Genomic DNA, 23,538 nt, shown 5'->3' with positions numbered 1-23,538 from the left:
GCTAGATGTCCTCTAGTGCAGAAAAGCCATACAGTAGTCAAGGCAAGTTTTCTATTCCACAATCTGCCGCAGAGCGTTCACGTTTTCAAGAAGGGCCTAGTCATGGTGAGGAAGGAGGGGTTGAAAACAAGCAGACCTAGCAGATTTTTCAATGACGGGTCTGCTTTCCATTATGCAGAGGCAAGCTGCGCCGCAGGACCGAGCGCGCACGGCGAGGCAAGCCAGTCCCACCACAGTCTCCAACCTGCGACAAACACCACATATTGACAGCATGCGCCCTAAAGCTGAAACTCGCCATTGTTTGCGAGGAATTCGAAAGATGACAAAGACGCCTCTGTCTCCATGTCATTATTAGCAAACTGCTTTTTGCACAATCCTTTATTCGAACAACAAACAAAATAGAATGGCGGAGGCCTGAAATTCAAAAGACAAAAGATATTGTATAACCCCAGCAGACAAACAATAGTGTTAGGAGCTCAGACCAACGACACACATGAAGCAATTGGAAAGCTCACGATGTCCGTATCAAAGTCCAAATGTCCTGACATTCTTCTGATTCTTTGGGGAATAAATATGCAAATGAAGATCTGTGTCACAGTTTGGGAAGAAGCACTACAAAGCTTGCAGTACAATTTGAGCACAGGAGATGAAGACAGCCAAAAACGTTTCTTAAAAATAAGCAGGGGTCCAATATGGTGTCCTTTGGTTTCGTTGGCAAAGGTTTTAAACTTTAAAACCCCCAAGATCCTCTAAATTTGTCTTAAAATAAGTGTTGAATTCAGAAGCTACCTTAAAGACCCTGTTAAGTGAATTCAGAGATTTGAACTAAGAAGAACCGAAGTGTGGAGATAGAATACTGTTAATGTTTTTCTACTATTTCAGTTTGGCCAATAATTTGGGGGCAGCTGCGTGACAAACGTCCGCTCACCAGTTGGAATCACTGATTATGGTCCAAATATGAGTTCATTAACATTAACTAGCTGGTGGCTAGCGCCTATTAGTGCCAGGTGCAAAGCCCCATAACAACCTGGTGGGATATATTCCATCCACTGTAGGCTTTCAGTTGATTTTTGTGGCGATAGGTGTAGGGATGTGTAATCATAAAAGAAGATGCTAGACTATGTAGCATTCATTTTTCAGCAGGGTGTAGTTTTATGGATTTTGCAGCATTTGTGAGCAGAGACAATTGCTTGTTTTTTTGTTTTTTAAGAATTTGAAGTTTTATTATATACACTTACTGTTTTTGCTTGTTTTTAATCATTCAAATTCAAAGTTATTGACAGCACTCATCAAAACTCTTTCCACTTTACAGAGACTTTAATGACTGTTTAATTTGGGGTCACGGGGTGCACTCGAATAAAACTCGTCGCGTACTTGGTATAAGATGCGATGTTGGCGAAAGTGGTTGTGCGCGTGAGAGAAAATGAATTAAGTATGGCGCAAAGAACTACATCTTTATTCATCGTTGTGCTTTAGCCTGTGTCTTTTCCTTTGAAATCATCCAATTCAAATGCAAGCGCAAGTCAGAGGGGAGCAAAAACGCAGGGGCATCTTATAAGTGACCGAAACAAAAACTAACATTTTAGTAGGTCGCACAAACAAAAATTGTCAGTCAATGAATTACGCCAAAAAAAAAAAGAAAAAAAAAGAAATAAAATCTGATCTTCAACAAAAGCAAACACTATCTCCATTTGTGTATGCGTGCGCAATTGTGCACATGTCTGAGCACTGGTGTGGCCTACTTTTTTCCCGCACCCTTCAACGCACCGCGAACGTGCGACTTCAACATGCCCACCCGATCCGGGTGGGGAAAAGATCACAGATTGAAGCTAAGGCTGACACCCCTGTTCCCACAGCTGAGTTACTGGGGGAAGGGTTGGATGGGTGCTTTGGCTCGGACACACCGACGAGCCGCCTGGATACCGGGGGCAATACAAATGACGACGACGAATGGATCCAAAAGGAATTGTACAAAGTAAACGAGGGCAGCTCTTGCAGTGGAATCTATTTTTTGATTAGTTACCATCTCCAGTGCAAACAATCTAAAAACAAGCAAAGTCCTTCAGGACTGCGTGTTTTTTTTTTTGACATTTTAGTCTAAATAGTTGCAAATATGCCTGCCACATTATAATCATCAGTTCATACTTTGTGCACAGAAAGCTCATCTTAAACTCTAAAGCGCAATAAAGACTTTGTTTAGATACTCTTTGTAGACATAAAGGCCCAGAGAGTGTTCACTTCAGATTCCGTGGAGCCCAGCCTTCGATGTGTGCGAGAGCATAACCTGTACCTGTAAGGAAGAGGAGACGAGCAGGCTTGGGAGGATGATGATTGATGATGATGATGATGCTGGTGCTAGGCCTGGTCAATGCGCTCATTCAAAAACGGGCCTTTTCACTGTGGCTCTCCTAATGAAAAACGGCAACACTGATAATTCCGGGTGGTTCCGCTCAGTGGAGAGAAGATACCACAGCAGTCCAGTTCGCAGTTCTCCATCTGAACCGGCTATTCTTTTACATTTTTTTTCTTTTTTTCGTTGAGAAGAACAGAAAACGACAGCAGTGGTGCACAGAGAAGAGCGAACCGTTGCAAGGAATTCTTGGTGAATGCAACTTGTGTCTCCTCTTGGGAAGAGGTGCTGGAAAAGCTGGCTCTCAAGGAAGCAGGGGCACGAGGGAAGAGGAGGAAAATCTTGCAACAGAACAAAGTCGGGCAGTGTTCCTGTTCATCATATGTTCCACATGTGTGTTTGTGTGTGTCACATGTAAGATGAGGGGAGCTGTGTTAGGCATGTATGTGTATGTGTGTATGGGTGTGTGCGTGCATGTGCATGTTTGCTTGTCGCCTGCTCCGCTGGCGATGTGCGTGTGTGCGTGTATGTATGTGCATGCGCGCCTACAAGAGGTCAACGCGGCGGTAGTACAGCAGGTAAGCCGTGCGCTCTGCAATCTGCTTGACCACCAGGTATTGGTTGATCACCTTCACTGCCTGGTCGTCGATGCGCAGCCAGCCGTTAAGACCGATGTGGAAGACATCCGTGGTGTAGTGACCGCCTGTTGCGCTGTTCCCGTGGTGATAGACCACTGTCGGGGACAAAGGCAAACATGGCTTTTTAAAGCACTCCTTTCTGAATTTGAGCAAGATGATAAACAGTAATGCATGTGGAAAGCCGTTTGAGCATTTAATTCATATGAAGTACTTGGTCCTCGCCAGTAAGACAATTAAGCACATTGGTATAAAGGTTGTGTCTTAAAGAGAAATTTTGTCCCCACTTTGAACACTTTTGGCCTACTAACATTCAACTAAACTGTACTGCATGATTAACACGAAGGTACTAGGCCCAAATAGTAGACCCTAACAGTCACACCAAATTGCTCATTAGTAATGTCCACAGTTGGAAACATTTAGTACAGTGGCAGAAGGCAGTAGAGGAAAACCCCTTTTAAGACAGCTGTTCTCCTAGTGTACCCGAGCCATACTAAAATTATTCTCAAGGATATTGTATACATGCTCAAACTCAAAGGGCAACATTTAAATTAAAGCTTTAGGGCAATTTACCAATATGCTCTTTGGCTTCACTAGTAGTGCAACTCCATGTCATTAGTGAGGAAAACTCCACTAGTTGACAACTGTGTTCTGTACTACTAGTGGCTCGTGACATAAAAAAAAAAAAATAACCTGGCATTTATATAGTAGTAACAGTAACACGAAGATGTCAACTAGTGCACAGGTTTGTCTTACTAGTAACGTGTAGTTGTCCTACTAGTATGTCAATGTTGTATGACAGCTTTACATTCAAATAGGACAATACACTCTTAGTGCGACTTTAGTCGTCCTTCCAGTGCGTTGAATTGACAAACTAGTGAGGACAAAGAGCGTAATAGTACACAGACATTTAAGATGATATCGAATAAATTCTCTGAGGCTTCCCATAAAGTGGGTACAAACAAACCAATAACTTGATGGTAACTATATTGATTATCCTGTAGTGCAGCAGAGTCACTGACTCCATGATTGTGACGTAAAATGAAACAATCGCCAATAAGCGAGCTTGCGTGGCAAAAAACAGAGCAACTGTTTGTGTTGAGTGTTTATATAACATAAGTCATTCACTATAAATTATGGCAAGTGTTTGCAACCAAAACATAGTTAGCCAATAAGCTAACAAGTAGTCTGGCATCTTATCTTATTTTATGGCAGCTCTGATACCATGTGGCACCACACTACCTCTCACAGGTCAGTCTTAGTACTGCAGCAGAAATATCTTTGTCATGTATGGGTTCTCACATTTCAAAAATCCATTAAGCTGTGATAATTTTGTAAAGGATTGGCGGTTGCCAATGGCATGTCAAATTTCAGGCGCCAATAAAAACATCATCTGAAACCAACTGTTATCAGTCGTTTAGAATCTATGGAGGGGGGGATCAGTCATTGAAATGGAAGAAAGAGATCATTTCTGGCCAGTGTTAAAAAGTAGTGCTCCGAATACAACATCTGAACGCGAGTCAAATAAAACTGCAACCTGTTACAAAATGAATACAAAGAGTCGCTGAACTCACCTGCAAAGAGCCTGTACGTTCTTTGGCCTTTCACAACTTTGCTCTTCACCCCAGAAGACAGGAGGTCTGCAGGATTTCACAAGAAAGGCTAAGTACAAACTTTGTTGAGTTGCATCATGTTCTATTGCCGTCGTTATTGGCAGCCAACAAAGTGGACGTCGGTGCTTGAAAATAGGCGCGTAAACAAAACGTAGAGACTACGTAGTCATTCAAGAGTTGTGCACATAAATATAAAAGCTTGGATTTATTGAGGTGTCTGGCACATAAAGCTTACAATAAAAGGTTTTATAAGGAGGACCGTGGTCTATTAAAACAGTCATACCTTTGCTTATTTCCAGATCAACGGGGTACTCGATGATCTTGTTGACTTTCTGACAGCCTCCAGTCTTCTCAAAGACAAATCTCTTGAGATGAAGCACCAGGACGGGGGGCAGCTCCTCCAAAGTCACCCTCCGACTGACCTCAATCTGACACGAGGGATAAAAGTGTGCGCAATCATGACTAATTGTGAGGGTAACGAGATTTGTCCCAGACCATGAAAACAGTTTGGGTGACGCAGATTTATAAGCGTGGAACTTAAGATAAAATGCAATAAAAAGTGTTGCAAATAAGAGAGAAGGCAACACGAGAGAAAAGAAGAGAACATTTCGACCTCGCCAAGTGATGACTTGTAAATCATTTTGGTGTTTTGGAGGCATTTAACAACATGTGCGTCTGCAGCAGCAGGTTGAAGTCAACCCAAAATGAAGATAACCTTAAGCAGCCCCCTCTAAAAACCCCAGCATATGTTGAAGAACAATTAGAGGACAACAAATCTCAGTCACTCCCGTTAAAATTTAACAAAAAACAGGTTGGAAACGATGTAGCATTTTTGTCTTACTGACAAATGAGCCAACTAAAACTGTGTGTAAGCCAAGAATAGTACCAGCAGTGGTTCTAGTGATGTCTAACAGCAACGTAGCATCCACGTGTGGTACTTCTTTCATACCTCCTGCTTGCTTTTGGAAGTGTAGCCCTGGACCGACTCTCGGGCAACGAGTGTTTCCAAGGCCTCCTGGACCGTGCGGACCTTCTCCGACTGGATATCGAGCTGCAGCGTAAAGAAAGGCTGCAATGTGGCAGACTCCTTGGAGTTCTGCTGATAAACCACCGACCTGATGCACAAGCAGAACAATAGGTCAGATAACAATTCGGGTCATGGAGTGACAATCACATTTTATAGCAAATATTTTCCATTTTGTCTCGCAAATAAAATAAGATGCTGTTTTTATTTATACAAACAGTTCAAAAAAAGGCCATTATACAGCTGTAATATTAATACAGCGATATCAGCAATATTTTTGTTAATTCGATTATCATAGTCAGAATCTAATCGGCCCACCGCACAAAACCAGCAACAGTTTAAAATGAAAGATATTGGACGACAAGATTTGTGCAATTCCAAATTAAATGTTGCTCAGTGTTGTCCAATCCACTGGTCTGCATTATAAGTCTTGTTTGGAAAATGACAGAAACCAGTTTAAACATTTGTGAACTTGAAGGAATGAGTAGACTAGAATAAGTGAGGACTGTTTTCTTTTACGCCATGAAATTCTTATTAACTTACTGAACTTTAATTTAACGCTTGTATCTGTCAATAAACACCTTAACAAAATTGAATGAGTAATGTGAGAAATGGCTAGAAAGGACATTTTTTGGAACCCCCCCTGCATTAACAGCTACATACTGAATGAAAGATCACGTGACAACCAGATTGTCATGGGGCAAGAAATTATTCCCTAAATTACACTTACAAGTGTCCAAAATAACCATAGAGAGCAAAAGAGCAGACAAATATACGCCCCCACGTTCTATTTTTCTGCTTCAAAACAATGTTGAGAAAATAATGTGGACTGTGCCAGACCAGAAGCTCATACAACATGTTATCAAGAGCAGCTTCGCCCACTCTTGGGGCTTGCCTTTCAAGCGGGCCAGAGGTTAAGAGTGTCTGTGGGTGGATACCACACGCCTTCTCTCATGAGACATTCGCAAAAGCCGCGCCGCTATTTTAGATTTGGTTTGGTCCGCGTACCTAATGTGTCCTCCAAATATGTCAGTGATGGGCGTGCGGACAAAGTCAGCTTGGCGGGTGATGGAAGTCTTGTTGCGGGGGCCAACTTGCTCCCACTCGTCCTCGCTCCCTTCTTCGTCCTTGTCGGCGTTGTCTTCCTCCACACCTGGCAGCGAGTCTGGGCCGTTGGTTGTGGGGACGACTTCTGCTCAAAAAAAAAAAGAAGAAAAGAAATGAGAAGGGCACGAGATGATCATGTGACTGTTTATTTACTGAAAATCGCCACATCATTGTCTCTCATCAATTGAACAGTCTGTCAAAGGTGCTTACTCTCTTCCTGTGGCGAGATTAGTTTTTTCAAAGCCAGCATCTCCTCGTGCAGCCCGTTAAGAATGAAGCCGAGATACTCCTCTGCATCTTCCTGTCGACCCTGGAAGCATGTCAGCACCAATTAAAACAAGAATGCCTACCGTCATAGAACACTCTTCGCGTCAAGGTGAGTGAATACAAACACACAGTTAATTTGTTGTGTTTTCGTACAATTCGCAAGAAAATAGGTTTTGAGGAACTGCTGGATTCAGCAAATTTAATGCTTATATTTCCACACCTTGTCAAATTGTAATTAAAAGTGTGCATTTTGGAAAACTAAGAACACTGTCTTCTAGCACTGAGTGTTCCAGAGATCATGAAAAAAAAAAAAAACGCAAATATGCAACACCTTGATACAACAAAGTCAGAGATCTTGAGGCTGCCTACCTTTTCCGAGAGACTGGACTTGATGAGTGTGAGGAGTCTGTAAATGTACGTTGGCTCAAAGGGAACGCCCGGCCGAATGTCTTTCACCGCCTTATCACCAACAGCTGTGGACAACGATTTGGGTAAGTGTTGACAAGAGAAGAAATGATGTCAAACCATCTTCAGAAAAAGCATCTTACCGGGTTTGGGTTTAGCAGGCATGTTTGTGAACTCATTCACCAGCCTCACACTTGATAGTAAAGACACAAAAGGCCACCAGTTAGCAAAGCGCATTTAGTCAACGCCATGGCAGGATGATGACGTTACTCACAAGTTGTCTATCATGGGCGTGGAGGTGCACGGTCTCTGTGCTTCACTGTGCAAAGGAATGGACTTCATCAGGTGATACATGGGGGGACACGCGATCAGGGCCTGCAGAGTCTGAGGGCTTCGAGTCAGGAAAGAAAAACTGGCAATGTGAGAAGATGGTTGAGATCAGTGTTTCCCCAAAGTTGGAGCCAAGGACAGATTTTATTTGAAAAATCTCACAGCACACCACCAGACCAAAGCAGTCATAAAAAATATACTGAAATACTGACAAATCCATCTCAATTTAGTCATAAAATTAACTATGTGCATTTATGGCACAAGTTCTGTTGTATGAAAGGCAACAGGTGGATACACAGGTGAATTGTGTCCCATTTGCCACGTGGTGGAATAATAACAGGCAGTCAATATAAGGACTTATGGTTTCTTCTAAGACACAGGAGTTAGTTTGTAAAGAAGCATATTTTAATTAGACATTTTATTTTATTTAATACTATTGTTATTTATTTATTGTGTTTTATTGCTAGCATTGGTTACATTTTTTACATTTCACGACAGTTGTCCTGATCGGATCAACATTATCAGAAATCAGGGCCGATCACGTGATTTTCAGATGATCAGTATGTGAAAAATATTGTATTTTTTAAATGTTCTTAATTTCAAAAGTCAAGAATAGTGGAGTTATTTGCTTGATTTGAACCACTGCCGATTTACAGCCATATATATAAAAAAATAAAAGCATCATATTGGAAAATAAATGAGACAATCGAGCCAATTTGGATTTGGTCTTATTCTTCATTGCAGCGATATCGATCAGAACTCTGTATCAGCAGGTACTCAAAATCAAGTGACCTGACTCGGGTGCAAAAATATGTGATTGGGACATATCCATCTAAAACCAACACCTTTCAGGAAATCCTTTAAAAAACACACACACATATTTGAATCATTAACGTTGGTAACTGACCAATAGTATGATTTGTCAAATTTTGACATAGGGATGTTTCTGCATGTCAGTGATATGTTTTATTAGCAATCTTTACTATGCAGAGCAGTTTGTTTCAGCTGTGGTTTCTTCTTTTTGAAAGTGCTCTAGAAATAAAGTGAACATAATTTCCCGCAGCAAACCTGATGATCACACTAATTTGCTGTAGGACAGTAGTTGGTCATCATTGAATGACAAACAGTTATTGTATGTTTAGTTCACACAATCCCATGAGACATTGTACATTTTGGTACAAATAAATCAGGGCAATGCAAGAGGTAGGCACTTATGTAGGTGTACAAATTGATGGGTCTCCCTAACACATTTAAACAAAGCCTAAAGAACAATGTAAACCTCTAACACTGTAAATGTTGTATGAAACCAAACACACAACAACCTGTTTAATTGTCCAGTGCTACTAAGAAAAGGGTAAATAGTGTTATTACACATTTATGAAAGCAGATGTTGAAAGGATACAGCGTTGATGTAGCACCAGTTTCCTTTGTTGACGAGTCCTCTCGGCTGCAAAGACACTGGTTTATGTATCAACTTCACATTCTCAATAAGTTCTGGGGATTCAAACAGACAACAAGCTTAAATAGGTAGGCTTTGTTTACGCTTCATCAGCAACATGCAATCAGATGTTCTCATATTGTAACATGTTCCTTCTTCCAGCCATGCCTCTTGTGACAGCAACATAAGAGACGTATGACCGGCAGCAAGATTATGCTGTACCACGCCTAGGAAGGGAGACTGCCATTAAAACACAGCTCCCATGGTAACGTGGACAGGGCGAGATGATTTGGGGAGGAGGAGGGGTATTTGGACAACCTCAACTTTTTGTTTCGTTCTAAAACAAAACTAATTCATAAACCAAAGACTCACTTCACTTAGAAAACCACAAGCATCATAATGGGACAACACTTTCATACCAGTCACAAAAACAAACCATCTGGTTTGCAATACAGTAATTGTGTAAAATTGAAATCACATACAGACTAAAGTTCTGTTTTGTGGTAATGGTTACAAATATGTTCCTGGGTATCAGAGTCAAATTAAAGCCGTCTGTGAGCCTTTCCGACACTGAAAATGCTCCAGAGAGGAACTTAAAAACAAAAACAAGGTCAAGTACACATTTCCTTGTTTTCCCAAGCATTGTCTTGTCCAGTCTTAAACATGCAGCGAAAAAAGTCATTTTACACACTGGACCAAAAAACAAACCAAAACACTATGACCCACAATGATGAAACGTGTACATCAAGTGCATACAAAATAACTCAAAAGTGCTCCTTTTCTTTCTCTATGTCCTTATTGTATACATTATATTATATACACCCACTTCAGCATACACACCTGCTAACAGTTGTGGAAAAAAAACCTTCCCCTTTCCCCTCCGCTCTCTCATTGGCAGCTCATAAACTTGGACAAACACTGCCATCATGTGGTCAAAAAGATATCGCATGTCTTAATGTGAGAATCAAAGTTGAGCAGGCAGCTACTACTGCATTTATTCACTACCCTTTTTCTAACTCAAGGTCCAGGTGCGAGTACACTCGTTATCCTCACAAGCAGAACAATTCAGCGCACTAGCAGAACGACAAGGGAACACTAATAGAACAACTGTGTCTTACTAGTAAAATTATTCCCACCTTTGGCGTACTAGTCCAACCGATGGATATCAAGGGAAGGCTATCAAAAACGTGCTCAAGCAGCTTTCCATATGCTACTAGCATTTTTATTTTTATTTCTGCACACTAGTAGGACAAATTTGGCATACCTTCCAGCATCACCAGTAGTAGAAGTTGTAGCACACTGATGTCAACTTTTTCTGTTTAGCCTCACTAGTATTAGTAACATGTCAGCAATTATCTGTCGTGTGCTCAAATGTGCTGCTAAAATTCTTAACTGCATAAAATACTGCCGGTACTTGTTAACCAAAGCATCACCAGTAGTGCTACTAGGACTACTAGTGAGATTGCAAAATATTACATCTAGGGTTTCACGAGTAGTACTAGTAGCAAACAAATGTCATCTGGTCCACAGTTGTGTCTCAATAGTGAAACATGTTATAGTCCTACTGGTTAGCCAAGGTTGTCCTACTAATGTGCTGAAATGTCACATAGTTTTTCCTATTTTACATACAGGGTGCGTTTTTGTACAGCAGCAACATGAAGCATCTTCACAGAATACCTGCAAGCTTAGGAGCCATAGGATCCTCAGATACATGGACAGGGCCGTCTTTGCCCTCAATAGGTTTCTCCTCAGGTGTCTCTGGTGTAAGGAGGGGAGGGGCAGCAACTTCTACGGCATTCTTAATCTCCACAAAGGCCGGAGGGCTACCAGGAAGTGGCTTAGAGTTGTGGAAAAGGCTAGCCCAAGATTTGGGGGGGTTGGTAGTAGGAGGGGCCGGAACTGCAGGCAAATGAGACAACTCCGCCGCCGCCGTTTGGGCAGCACCACAGTGCGGAGAGACCTGCTGGGTCAAATCGTCACTCTCACCGTCTTCCTTGTGTCCATCTGCACCAACAGGAGTGGCGGACTCCGCCAGCCCGTTACTCTCTGCCACCTCCCCTCCCTCCGATTCAGCAGTCGTAACAGAAGAAGCAGGAAGAGGCGACTTGGACCGTGGGCTCTGTGGACTATCTGAAAGTTCGGGGCTCTGTGGAGCCAAAGGATCTGGCTGCTCATCTGCAGTCCTTGGTCCCTCAGTCATGCTTCTGCTTTGACATGAGGACGAAGAGGGAGAAATTGCATTGTTGCCATCTGATAAAGAGGCAGCCCCCAAGTCCGACGACAAGTCATCAGGGCTATCACAAGTCCTCTGATTGGCAGTGGATGTGGCTGTCGGAGCAGCTGTCGCCGTGGAGACGGCGCTCGGAGAAGAAAGGCCGGTCCCCGATAAAGTTTTACAGTCCGCATCCTCGGCACTGTGCTGCGAGACGCCGAGTGCGTGTCCATTCACGAGTGCTGTCACAGGCGTCCCATCTACAGTACTACTGCTGCTGCTGCTGCTGTTGTTGTTGTTGTTGTTGCAGCCCACTGATGGGTCCAGGTAGTTGTAGTACCCCGGGGGCCGCTTTTTCTTTTTCTTCCTCTCTCGCTGTCCCAGGCCACCAGGCAGCCCGTCCACGTCCTGGCACGCCTGATGATTATCCAGGGCCGAGGCCTCAGAGTCGGGCACGTCCTCAGAGTTGAAGTGACTTCCGTCTGGGGCGGCGCCCGCCTGAGTCGTCTGTTGGGTCTTCTGGGCCGACTGGCAGCCCAGGATGAACTCGGGAGCCTGCGGGTTCAGGGTGCTCGACACCTTGTACAAAGAGTCGTTCACGCAGACGACGGGCTTGGAGTCCATGACCTCATCAACACCAAACTTAATGCGCTGAAAGTCATCTCCTGCAGATAACATTATACAGACATACACATCAATTAGGCACATTTATAAAGATAAATTAAGTCAAGTAATTTGAAGCTTCAAGTACAGCTCAAAGAAGTACATAAAAAAGCCAATTATGAAACCTGGCTTAGGTGCAGGTGCATCTCAATAAATCTAAATATCGATTGATGTCAATTTCATTCGTTACCGTCATTAAATTCAGGAAATCAATTTAGTGAATGAAAAAAGTTTCTATTTTTTGTATTTCATTTATTATGTTAATGATGGCTGCCAGATAACAAAAACCTTAAATTCACTATAATAAATTGGAATATTGTTAGCCTAAGAGCACAATTGCCCAAGTCATTTTAAACTTACTGTCTGGCAATGTGCTTGCTAAAAGTTTTTACTCTGTAAATCTGTGTAGATTCTGAATCATCCAATTTGTGATAATCATCTGAGGCAATTTGACTCTGTGTGTTTTTTTTAACTTTTCGGATTATTTTTTTTTAATTGCAATTATCCTATTAGGCTAACAATATTATAATCAAAATTTGTTCTAAGCTGTATTGCTTTTATTCTGTTGTGCAGGCCTTGGCCACCAGGGGGATGTATATTACAAACAGAAACAAGTAAGAGTTTCAAAACTGACATGCAGAAGGTACATTTGTTTTTCACAGAGGAAAAAGAGCATTAAGTATTATTCTGTCTCGCTGTTAAAACTTCATATATCAACTACTTAAAACGTTAAAACACTAAACAACTTTAGTGACAAATTATGACCATCCATCTGCACCACTTGTATTCTAATTTATTGAGATACACCTGTAAATGTTTCTGACCAGAAAAAAATATTTAAAAACAAACAAACCAAAAGCACTGCCTGGGAAGCTTAAAGGGATACTTGACTCATTGAGCCATTTTAAACAGTAAAAAGGTAATATTTTGTCCAAAATGAATTTGATAACTTCTTTATTTTTCATGTAGAATACCTTTAAAAACAAAATTTTCACTTGCTGTCGATTGAAGATGACATCACCAGTGCAGAGGAAGTAGGTAACGACCATTAATAGCTCAGTTTGCTGACCAAACCCAGAAAACAGGTGAGCCATGATTGGTCATAACCTTTCCACAGCACAGGTGATGTAATCTGCAGTCGACAGCAAGTGGAAAAATTCGTTTTTAAATGTAATAATTGTATACAAAAAAGAATGTAGTTATCAAATTAATTCTGGGCAAAATGCTAACTTTTTACTCCTGAAAATGGCTCAGTGTCATTTTCAAGTATTTTAAGTATTTCAGAAATGTGAAAAAAGAAAATCTTTTTAGAGACTGAATATTTGTAATACAAACTATGACAGCACAAAAGTAGCCGGGTTTGCATGGAGACTTTTTTGTCATTCCAAATGAAGATATGTGGTCACCTGTTTAAGTGTGACGTGATGCATTACTGCCATTCTACATGCTCCACTACGATAATCAGATCAGCCATGTTACAGCCGTGGGACGCATGGAAATCGATGTAAATATCACTTGATTTATCAAGACTGATTTAGCACAGTAGTGCAACAAAGCAACATCTTGATAAAAATGAAAGTGCCCAGTGTTTTAAAACTAGTTTTATCATCACAGGCGAGCTTTTAATAAGATGCCGCCATTTTAAATTGCATAAACACCCAAGACAGCGTAGCATTGCACAGACCGAATGCAGCCTGGCTATTCCGATTGAACTATTTACATGATGCTCGCTGCAACTCCATTTGGATTCAGCATTTTTAATCCGATTGATGTGTTTATATGGAGCATTTTAAATCAGTTTAGTCATTCAGATTGATCCTAATCAGAATACATGGCTCCGTGTAAACCCGGCTAATGATAGCATAAATTTTGAATATACAGTACTTAATTAAAACCTACCTCAGATTTTTTTCATGTTTTTTTTTTAATCACAAACTAAAATAATCCACAATAAAAATCTATGTACATTTCTGTAGTTAGAATGTAGTGCATAGCTGCTGTGTAAATATACGGTGCAAAATATTAAAAAAGTGAACGAACAAAAGAAATATTAGTGCGTGCAAATTAGGAAAACTGCTTCGTTGTAATGACTAAGCAAACTGGTAACGCAAAGTACACAAAGCAGTGTCCTCCAATAGTCAACAGGGCGTGAAGACTGCAGTTGCCTGCTCAGATAAGAGAAGGCCCTCTCTGTTAGTAAGACTGAAATCACACGCTGTAATTGTACAATGCAGTTGAACCTCAATGACAGGTGTTATGAACACACCAAAAGAAAAAGAAAACACGCCCAGAGAGCAAGTCAATTTGTTAAAATCAATTCTTCCCCAAAATCACCTTGGGGCCTTGCAGAGGTGAAATGCATATTATGCAAGAGAAGATAAGATACAGAACAGGATCTTGAGCATGCAAAGCTCTACAGATTTGACCAACAGGCAAGAGCAAGAATACAGGCACAAGGTTTAGGAAGCCACCAGTTATGAAGGCTGGATATTTTTTCATTTTGGTTTTTGTTTAAGTTTGACAGCAAAACGCACAGCAGCGAGTTAAGCCACGGTGTGTCCGGCTGCTCCACTCACCGCAACCCTGCAGTCCCATTGACTCCAATATATATGGTACAGCAGGAGTGCAGTAACCTCCTAAATAGTCAATACAAATCAAGTTAAAACAACAGTCATGTGCAAATAAGTCTTTTTTTTTTTATGTGGCTGTTATATGGTGGCTTTCATTTAGGATTCTTTTCACATCTTCTTAAAATAAAAGATGTACATCTATTGATATCTTTAACTGAAAATACATTTTGTACAGATGCACGGTAAAAATGTAACGCTCCCCCATTCCCAGTCTTGTGACACCATCTCAGCCTTGGATATAAATAGCATTGAAATTTCAAAGCCAAATTTGATATAGTGTGGGTGATAAACGTCTTTTAAGAGACTCAACATAAATTGAAAAGTAAGCTTTTATTTGGCAATTAACACAAGAACAATATCCAAAATTTTGATGTTTAGACTCACCTGTTTCTTTTATTTTGAATTACATTATTTTTCTAGAATTAAAATTACGCTGGACACTAGTCAATGTGTACTAATTTTCACAACATTAAATTAACATATATGGGACTGTTGATGGAAAAATATATATACTGAAAAGAAACTAGGTTTATTTAAAACAAATCTGTTGTCTCATCTTATTCATGTTGAACACTGTCGATGACATCAGTTATAATAAAAAAAAAAAGAGAGAAAAAAGTAAGTTAAATGTGCATACCGGATGATTGACTGACACACGGTGGTTTGTCGTTGAATGGCGGAAGCTGTAAAGAGGGGGTGAAAGTCCACATTAGCACCATTATATTGAAAAGACAGAAAGTACAACTGATATTCTGAAATAACACACTAGAGATGCATGGTTAGAAGAATGATTCCCAAGTAGGGCTGAACGATTATGGAAAATAATCCAATTGCGATTTCCCCCCCAAAAAATTGCGATTGCGAGATCATATGGGATTTTTTTTCCGGGGTCCTTTTCAATGAATTTTTTACCCAACAAAAAGTTCTTTATAATAAACAATGTCAGATCAATTATAGATTGCAGGATCTTAAGATAAAGGCAAATGAAGCCATTATATATCCGTTTTTTTTCAAATTACAGTTACAGTTACAATTTACCACTTCAACATATCAAAATGTTCATGTTGCATGAAACACGGTACTTTTTAAACACTGTATTTATCAATAAATAAATTCAATAAACATAAAAAAAAAAAAAATCAGTATTCAGTAAATTCACACGTTAAAGTATAGGCAAAGTAAAATTATACCTGCTTATATGACATAACATTTTCCAATTTGATTTAAAAAAACACTAGCATTCTGTAGCACTCCTTGTGGGTGGGCCGCAGGTTGTATAGTTTCCAATGGTCTGGATAGGCCGTGAATGCAACACAGACTGTTGTTTTGGTAAGCCAAGCGCGTTCGGAGCTGTTGTGTTCTGGCGTGGTTATGGCCGACAGTTACTTGCAAATTGTCATTTAAGAGTTGTTGTTTGTTCGCCGCTTGACCTGATTAGTTCACCAACACTACAATGCGTGTATAATAGAGGCTGGGGTGGCGGCAGCACATAAATGACAGTGAGTAATGATGAGCAATAATCATTTCGTCCGTCCTAATGTTCATTCATGAAATCGGACGACACAACATATGGCCACATACAGACCTATTTAGCCTCAAGATATAGAACTACTCAATTTTATTAGCCGCTGCCGCACACTTGCGTGTACACTCAGTTTACAAAACGTGCGACACTACGGCAGCCGAAAAGTCATAACTCACAACGGTGAAGTGTTGTTTTAAAACCAAGATCAAACAGATTAAACGGTTTACGTTAGACAATCGTCAAGGTCTCACGAGACCAAAAAAATTCACCAAAGTTACATTCACTTATGGCTCCAGGCTTTAGTTACAATGATACGTTTCCTGCTCCTCCTCCCGTTTCTCTATTTCTGCTACATTTCAATGGGCATTTAAAATCGCAGCCTTTCACGATTACGTAATCACGTTTTGTCAAACCGCTATTTCATTGCAAATGCAGTTAATCGTTCAGCCCTATTCCCAAGTGTGAGCTCATCAAGTTTGCCACAGGAATATTATTTAATTTCATTTAATTGGAGCCAAAATGACTTACTAAAAAGGTGTATTTATTCATTCATTTGCCTGAAATGTATACAGTACAATTTAATTCTCTGCCACTAGATGGTAACATAATCTATTTTAATCATGCAGCAGAATAATAAGGGTTTTCAAATCAAATAGCCCAGACTACAAAATGAGCAAGTACATTTTTGAGTCAAATGAGAAAATATCATTTTTTTTCCAGGGATAGATACTTTTTTCCCAATGTAAATATGTGCCTGGTGCCTATATAAGTGTGTAGTCGCATGTATTTCAGGCGACCCAACACATTGCTGCCAGGAACAATACAACATACCTACAGATTTACAGCAGTATTGTGCACCTGCTACAACGTGGGTGAGTGTACATAAAACTTAAATCAACTAAGTACCGTTTTCTCCTCACAATAACAATTTCACAAATATCGTTGACCCTCCTTACCTCGACATCACATCGTGGAGTCACAAAGAACTGATTGATCTCATCAGGGCTGAATTCCCCAAAGATATACTGCGGAGACACAAGAAAAACATAAGATAGATGGGGAGTCAACATTTGACATATTAGCTACTGTGTTCAAAGAGAAAATGCTTTAAAATGAGGCCAAAGAAGAACAATTGACGACAGTGTCTACTCACAATAAGAATTGTAAATTGTATTAGCAGCACTAGCAATTATAGCGGGCCTGAGCAAAGCTAAATCAACTCCAAGTGCTGCTGAGTCATGCCGTGTCAAACATAAACCTTGAACACGAAAAAACACACACAAAAAACAACAGGAGTTCCCAGGTTTGTGTGTCTGCCAATTACTACGTGCAGTATCTAAAACAGGGACAATAGTATCTTGTTCAATCATGAACAAAAATGTCTTAACAGTGAGTGGCACAGTGCAAGGGGATGCTCAGTTTATGACGTGCCCACGAATTTGAACTAAAGTCTGAAAATGCAACTAACCTCCCTTAACTGGTTTAATTATGTTGTCAAAGACTGAAGTAAGATTATCCTGACAATGCCATTTTCAACTGATAATGATAAACCAATAATTTAGTAAGTGCCGATGTCGATAACCGATAATTGTTTGCAAAACGAACTTTAATACAAATACACTTTTGAGTCCTACTATAAGTCTAACATGTGCAAATACATTGAAACATTGTGTAAAGCACCATGAAACTGAATTTTAACGATATCTTTGCTTCAAAGACAACCAGTAACTCATTTTGAGTTTGCCAAAACAAAACAGTCAGGTTTTTAAAATGCAAAAAAAAAAAGAGAAAAAAAAAGAGTGTTGTGTCATTTTCAATAGTTAGGTTTGCGAGAAGTGATCTGTGAGAAAGTGTGCAGTAAATTATCATGGGAAGATTTTTTATGCTGCCTGGTTAGGTTTTGGGAGGAGAAAGGGAGAGTCAGCTAGACAGGAAAGCAAGCAGTCTGTAGCCATGATGCATCTTGTGTGAACACCAGGTCAAACGCATATCATGTCACAAAATATGCAACACTACCATAGGAGAGGGGAGGGGTTGAAGAGTTGGGCACAACTTGAGCCACAATCGCAATATTTGACGATTAATTATTGGCCACCGATATTACCGTGCATCCATAGTCAAAATCTAATATTGGTCCATGCCTAAACCAAAGACAGGTAGCTCTCTTTCAGGACTCTACAAAGTGCAATAGGAAATAAATACATGAAGTAATTTCCTTCCACTACAACAAATTATTTTCAATAACCTTGCAGCTATCACATAGAGATGCAATACACGCAGTCATAGTGCAACGGTGACACCAGCTCACACGCGCCACTAGTTCAATCGCCACGATAAAACAGCGGAGCATGAACACGGAGGCACACAGAAAAAGTGCAAGTCAAGCATATAGAACTCTTTACAAACGAGGCCCCACGCGAGGGCTCGCATTGCTGAAATTGCACTCCGGCAAACGGCAAATAGCCGGCCGTAATCCGACGGCTTCGGGCGGCTAATACAATGACAACGGGGTGAATGTCGCTTTGCTTTCCCCTGTAGGCGTGCCACGCGTACCTCGCTAAGCTGCCTCTGCTGCTGCTTTCCACCAAGGATTACAGCAAATTAGCCATCTGCATCGTTTCACCGCTTTAGCGAGGACAACACAAACAAACGCACACTACCAGATCACACATTCATGAGCAGGTATCATATGGTATCAAAACATTTCAAGTCATTTCCTCGTGGATTATAAGATTCGTCAAGTACAATATTCTTTTGAAATAGTTCTATTGTAACCATGTGCACACACCTGCCATGGGGGGGCGGCTCCAGCGCTAATGTGATTGTTTGAACCTCTGGAGCAAAAATGTGCCTGCATTTTAGTGTCACTTTATCAACAGAGTGACCCAGCATGAACTCTGGAGGGTGTGAAATCGGAAATCGTAATTTGGGGGCAGAACCAGCTAAAGAATTCAGTGCTGATACGAACACAAAACAAACACCTTTGTAGAGAAGATTAAACATTAGGGATGTAGCAGTGCCAATGCCGTATGTACTCTGAGATAAATAATAAAACATGTGGTTACTAAAACACGGACACCAACTTAACAGCCTGACTTACACCTTACACTATGGCTATAGCTGAAAAGTGTATCACGAGGAGTACTATATATAATATGCACAATATAATAGATATTATCAACTGCAGGTGCAAGAATTAATGAACAAGCGATTCCACTGGCAGGTGTTTGAATAATGCATACAATAATCGTGCAAGGGTAGTAAGCTGTAAATGCACACATTCCACTGGTCCCGATAACCAAATCTCATTAACTTATTTAATTAGTTAGCTTGCAACAAAGTAGGTGCACCAAAGGGAGAGAGGTCATGTTTTCACGAGTGCGGGTTTGTCTGCTGGTGTACAACTTCCTAGACAACACTTTTAGATCAGCCAGCATTTGTCAATAATGGCTATGTATTCTTTCAAGGATGCCAGTTCTCAATTTCATACTGAATTTGTAAATAATAAGGACAGACCGATTATCAGCTGGGACAATTATAGGTACCGATATTTGGCACATCAGCCTTTTTACAACTTTGAAGGCCGATAAAGCTGGTATCTCACCGAGCGGTGAATGCTTGTGAACGTAGCGAATTTAGGGTTTTCAACAGGATTTGTGTTGTAAGATGTTCACAGATAGTCACAAAGACCTTTCAAATATATTGAGACAATTTTTCACTGTCTGCAAAGATCTTTTGAAACCTTTTACAAACCCTGACAAACACCCCAAATTAGCTTAATTTGCAATTTTGCATACTCTAAATGAGCTATTTTGCATACTCTAAATGAGCTATTTTGCATAGATTTGTCGCTCAGTGAAATACAGGGAACTTTTGAAAGATGATGCTTGCTGACACTGGGAACTTCCTACACATTTTGTTTTTAAAAATTAAAAAAGAGATAAATAAAATTAACAAATTATGTTGAAATTTTGGAAAACTATTTACAGTAGAACATTTTAGAGAACTATTTAATTTGCTTAGTTTTTAAATTAATTTAAGACTAGGAATTAACATTAGAGCGCGCCTTCATGTGTGCAGCTATATGCTAGCATTAAGAAAATGGATGCGTCTTGACTGAATAAATTCAGCCAGGCTCTGCTGTGGGCACAGAGTTGGGCATCCTGAAATCTGTGGCATAAAAATGGATGCCGAATCTTCTGTCTATCATGGGCATACGACAGCAGCCACTGCATCGCACCGCACCGTCTCTGGGCAGAATGCAGATTCGGTAGCATGCTGCTGTCACTGCCTTGCTCCACCCTTCCTCCCCACGCCATGCGGCTTTTTAATTCCACCCTGCGAGGGAAACTCTAGTGTCAACATTTCGCAAACTGATCACCCGACACCTTCAGAATGGACTGGAATCATAACCTATCTATAAACACTTTTACAACACGTCTCTATTATTTGGCTTTGACTCCGTATGAGACTCGGTATTGTTTCAGTTTTTTATGGTGTCTGCTGTATTTTGTTATTAATTTATTGATACTTATATTATTTACATATTCACTTAACCACATCTTGTGGTATTAATTATTATTAATTTTATGTACGTACCTACTTATATTTGTATTAAATTATTTTATGTCATTTTGTTTTACCCGTCCTTACTCCATGATGGCTTTTTATTCCATGCACAGCACTTCGTATGCAGTATTGGGTGTTTTAAAGTGCTTTCTAAATAAATTTGAGTTGTATTTTAAAAAAACGTACTTGTTGCTTGACGAGTTTCATATTATTCATTTTATTAAGCATACCTGCTTGTCTTGTGCTCGCAATGGGCCATTTGCATTTTTCAGGCAAGCGTGAAAATTTGCGGTTATTTAAACATGTTGAGTTGGAGAACCCATGAGAATTTCGGCCCATAAGTGGATATTTTTAGCTGCAAACAAAAGTGTTGAGGGCATACGTTAAAAATAAAAGTAAAGTTACACTGTTTTACCCTAATTTGAAGGCACTTTTGACCAGATTTTGTTGAATGTGATGTCACAAATACATTGCCGCGAAGGCCGCTTTCCACCAACACACAAAAGATTTTCTCCAGGAGCCGTCTGACTTTCAAAATTCTTGGTGTGTTGTACAATAATTCATTTTGGGAAGTCTTGTCACATTTGCTAATTAATTTCTCAACAGAGCTTTCGAGTCCTGTTTTTTTTTGTCATTTGATGTCAGTTGTGCGTTCACATTTAGGCAACTTTGCAGTTCAACTTCCACACGGGGCCAAAGATGCTCAGTGGAAAACCAGCCTGTACGTGAACTCACCCTACACAGGGTCGTTAACTCTCTCGCATTCAGGAACGCGGTGTTAGAATGGACGTAAACTGCGAGTGGACCTTGTTTCGGGTTAACCGTTGCCTCGAGTAACCCGAATAAAGGTCAGCGATGCGATGCGTCGGCTTTACCAAATCGCCCCTCCCCTCCACTGCCACAGCGATGACACCCATCGCGTGTGGCCCTTTCCTTAAATATAAAACAGAATGTTTAGCACATGTAAACAGATCAACTGTCACAATTCAAGTCTTTAAAAAAAAAAATAATAATTACTTTTCTAAAACGTTCAACCACACCACCTGTGCAAAGCTACTAGCTGGCTACCATTAATGTCAACGGAAAGTACGTTCATAAAAGAATGCGTTATTTAAATGTGACAACAAACTACCAAACATTAAACAAAACGCTTCCTTATGCGAAATAGTGAACGGCGGTTGTGTTCTCTAGAAAGCAGTGGTCAATAAGATAACATGCACTCGGGGGAAGGCCCCTAGCTAGCCAGAGCAGGTGGGCCATACAAACACGCAGCACTTTTCGGTGTCACTTGACTCTTCGGAATAAACAGCAGCCACTCGTGTACACTCGCCGTCCAAAGTGTCACAGTGAGAGGATCAAAAGTCATTAAATTAAAGTCATTTACTGTGGCGTTAAGAAATCCGTCCAACCCCCTTCGACGAAAGGAACGTGGGGCCTGTTAGCTCACCATGCTTGCTGGTGCCGTTTCAATGAGGCTTAGTGGGGGCATTAGCAAGCACTTTTCGACACTCGCGCCTTCAATGACAGCAGGAGCCAAAATGTAACATACATGCACACATCCGTGCCGCTGACTTGTTGCTTTAACACGACTCAAGTGGAAATAAACGTGTCTGTCAACCGTTTACGCGGCTGTGTGGTCTAAAACGAACGTTAGCTGGCTAACTACCTGGTTGCCGTAAGAAGCCATGCTCCCGGTGAGATTTACTCTCCTCGTCGGACAAGGCGAAAACTCTCCCGGGGAGACGTTGTAGCTCAGCGGTGGCCGCCTTGACGGTTGTCCTACTTGGACGTCGATGTCATTTCCCCAGAAGTCAGATGTGTCCGATCCATGTAAAAGCCGTTTAGCAACCTCATGCCGTGCGACTCGCCGTCACCGCCATTTCTATCTAGCGTCTTCTTCGCTTGCTAGGCGGCTAAGAGAGGTTTGGCCAGCCAGCGGGAGCTCAACGAATAACTGCACATAGTTCCGGTGGCGGCTTGACCTTTCACAATAAAAGCTCAACTACTTAACCCTTAAATCTGTTTGACTGATTGAGCCAACTAACACAATGTAATTAGAAACACGATGTTTTTTTAATACAAAAATTAAGGATACTGTTATATTACACCACGAAGTTAACATTCCGGAACACCCACACAAGTGAAATTCGCGATGAAGAACTAATTTAATTGTTTTTAATTAAATACCCACTAGGCATTTTTTTATATCATTTACCACTACTACATATCTTTCCGAAGGCATAAAAATCAGGACTGATAAAGATTTGACATTCAATAATCTTCAGCAAAAAAATAAATAAATAGGCTGAGCTGAATTCCTGTTTTCATTCTTCTTTCAAATTTACACCATGTCAAATAAAACAGTGGGCCGCTATTTAGTGGCCGACATAAGAATTACACCCAAAATCAACAGAAAACAGAACAAAACACAGCTACAAACTACAGAAAAAAGTTGCGAAATAGCTGGAGTGTGTTTCTTGTGATGTCTTAAATTTCTCACAAATTCTGGGCCTGTTTAATTGCATACAAAGCTGATTTCCAGTGGTGCCTCGAGGTACGAGGGACCTAACTTACAAGTCATTCAAGATACAAGCTGCCATTTAGTCAGTGTTGCTTTGACTTACAAACAAAAACTTGAGATATAGGTGGCAGTAAACTTCACATTAATAGTTGAGTTTCAGGCTGCTTTTGGCCACTCCCAGTTGAACTTTACAGTCACTAAACTATAACAGAGATAACTACACGCTGCATAGTAAATACAAAATTTTAG

At 40.6% G+C, this 23,538-nt stretch overlaps 1 protein-coding gene across 2 annotated transcripts; it reads right to left on the bottom strand.

Annotated features, from left to right (window-relative positions):
* Positions 1–337: 337 nt before the first annotated feature.
* Positions 338–22,705, bottom strand: usp10 (ubiquitin specific peptidase 10). 2 transcript variants are annotated; one of them, XM_086071446.1, is made up of 15 exons: positions 22,435–22,705; positions 17,156–17,224; positions 15,312–15,357; positions 14,621–14,680; positions 10,847–12,046; positions 9,134–9,225; positions 7,676–7,785; positions 7,545–7,594; positions 7,366–7,469; positions 6,940–7,039; positions 6,631–6,814; positions 5,548–5,713; positions 4,882–5,026; positions 4,560–4,625; positions 338–3,083 (listed from the first exon to the last, which is right to left on the bottom strand). In XM_086071446.1, exons 1-15 carry the CDS (start codon positions 22,453–22,455, stop codon positions 2,896–2,898), a joined length of 2,601 nt encoding a protein of 866 aa, XP_085927572.1. In that variant the 5' UTR covers positions 22,456–22,705; the 3' UTR covers positions 338–2,895. The 2 variants fall into 2 exon arrangements, with proteins under 2 accessions (XP_085927572.1, XP_085927573.1); XM_086071447.1 differs by lacking the exon at positions 14,621–14,680.
* Between the last annotated feature and the right edge of the window lie 833 nt (positions 22,706–23,538).

The sequence above is a fragment of the Leptonotus elevatus genome, chromosome 3 (assembly GCF_054856555.1).
Source record: "Leptonotus elevatus isolate MCC_2025b chromosome 3, RoL_Lele_1.0, whole genome shotgun sequence".
Lineage (NCBI taxonomy): Eukaryota > Metazoa > Chordata > Actinopteri > Syngnathiformes > Syngnathidae > Leptonotus > Leptonotus elevatus.
The sequence above is the reverse complement of the archived record's forward strand: the minus strand, read 5'-3'. Positions and strand labels throughout refer to the sequence as shown.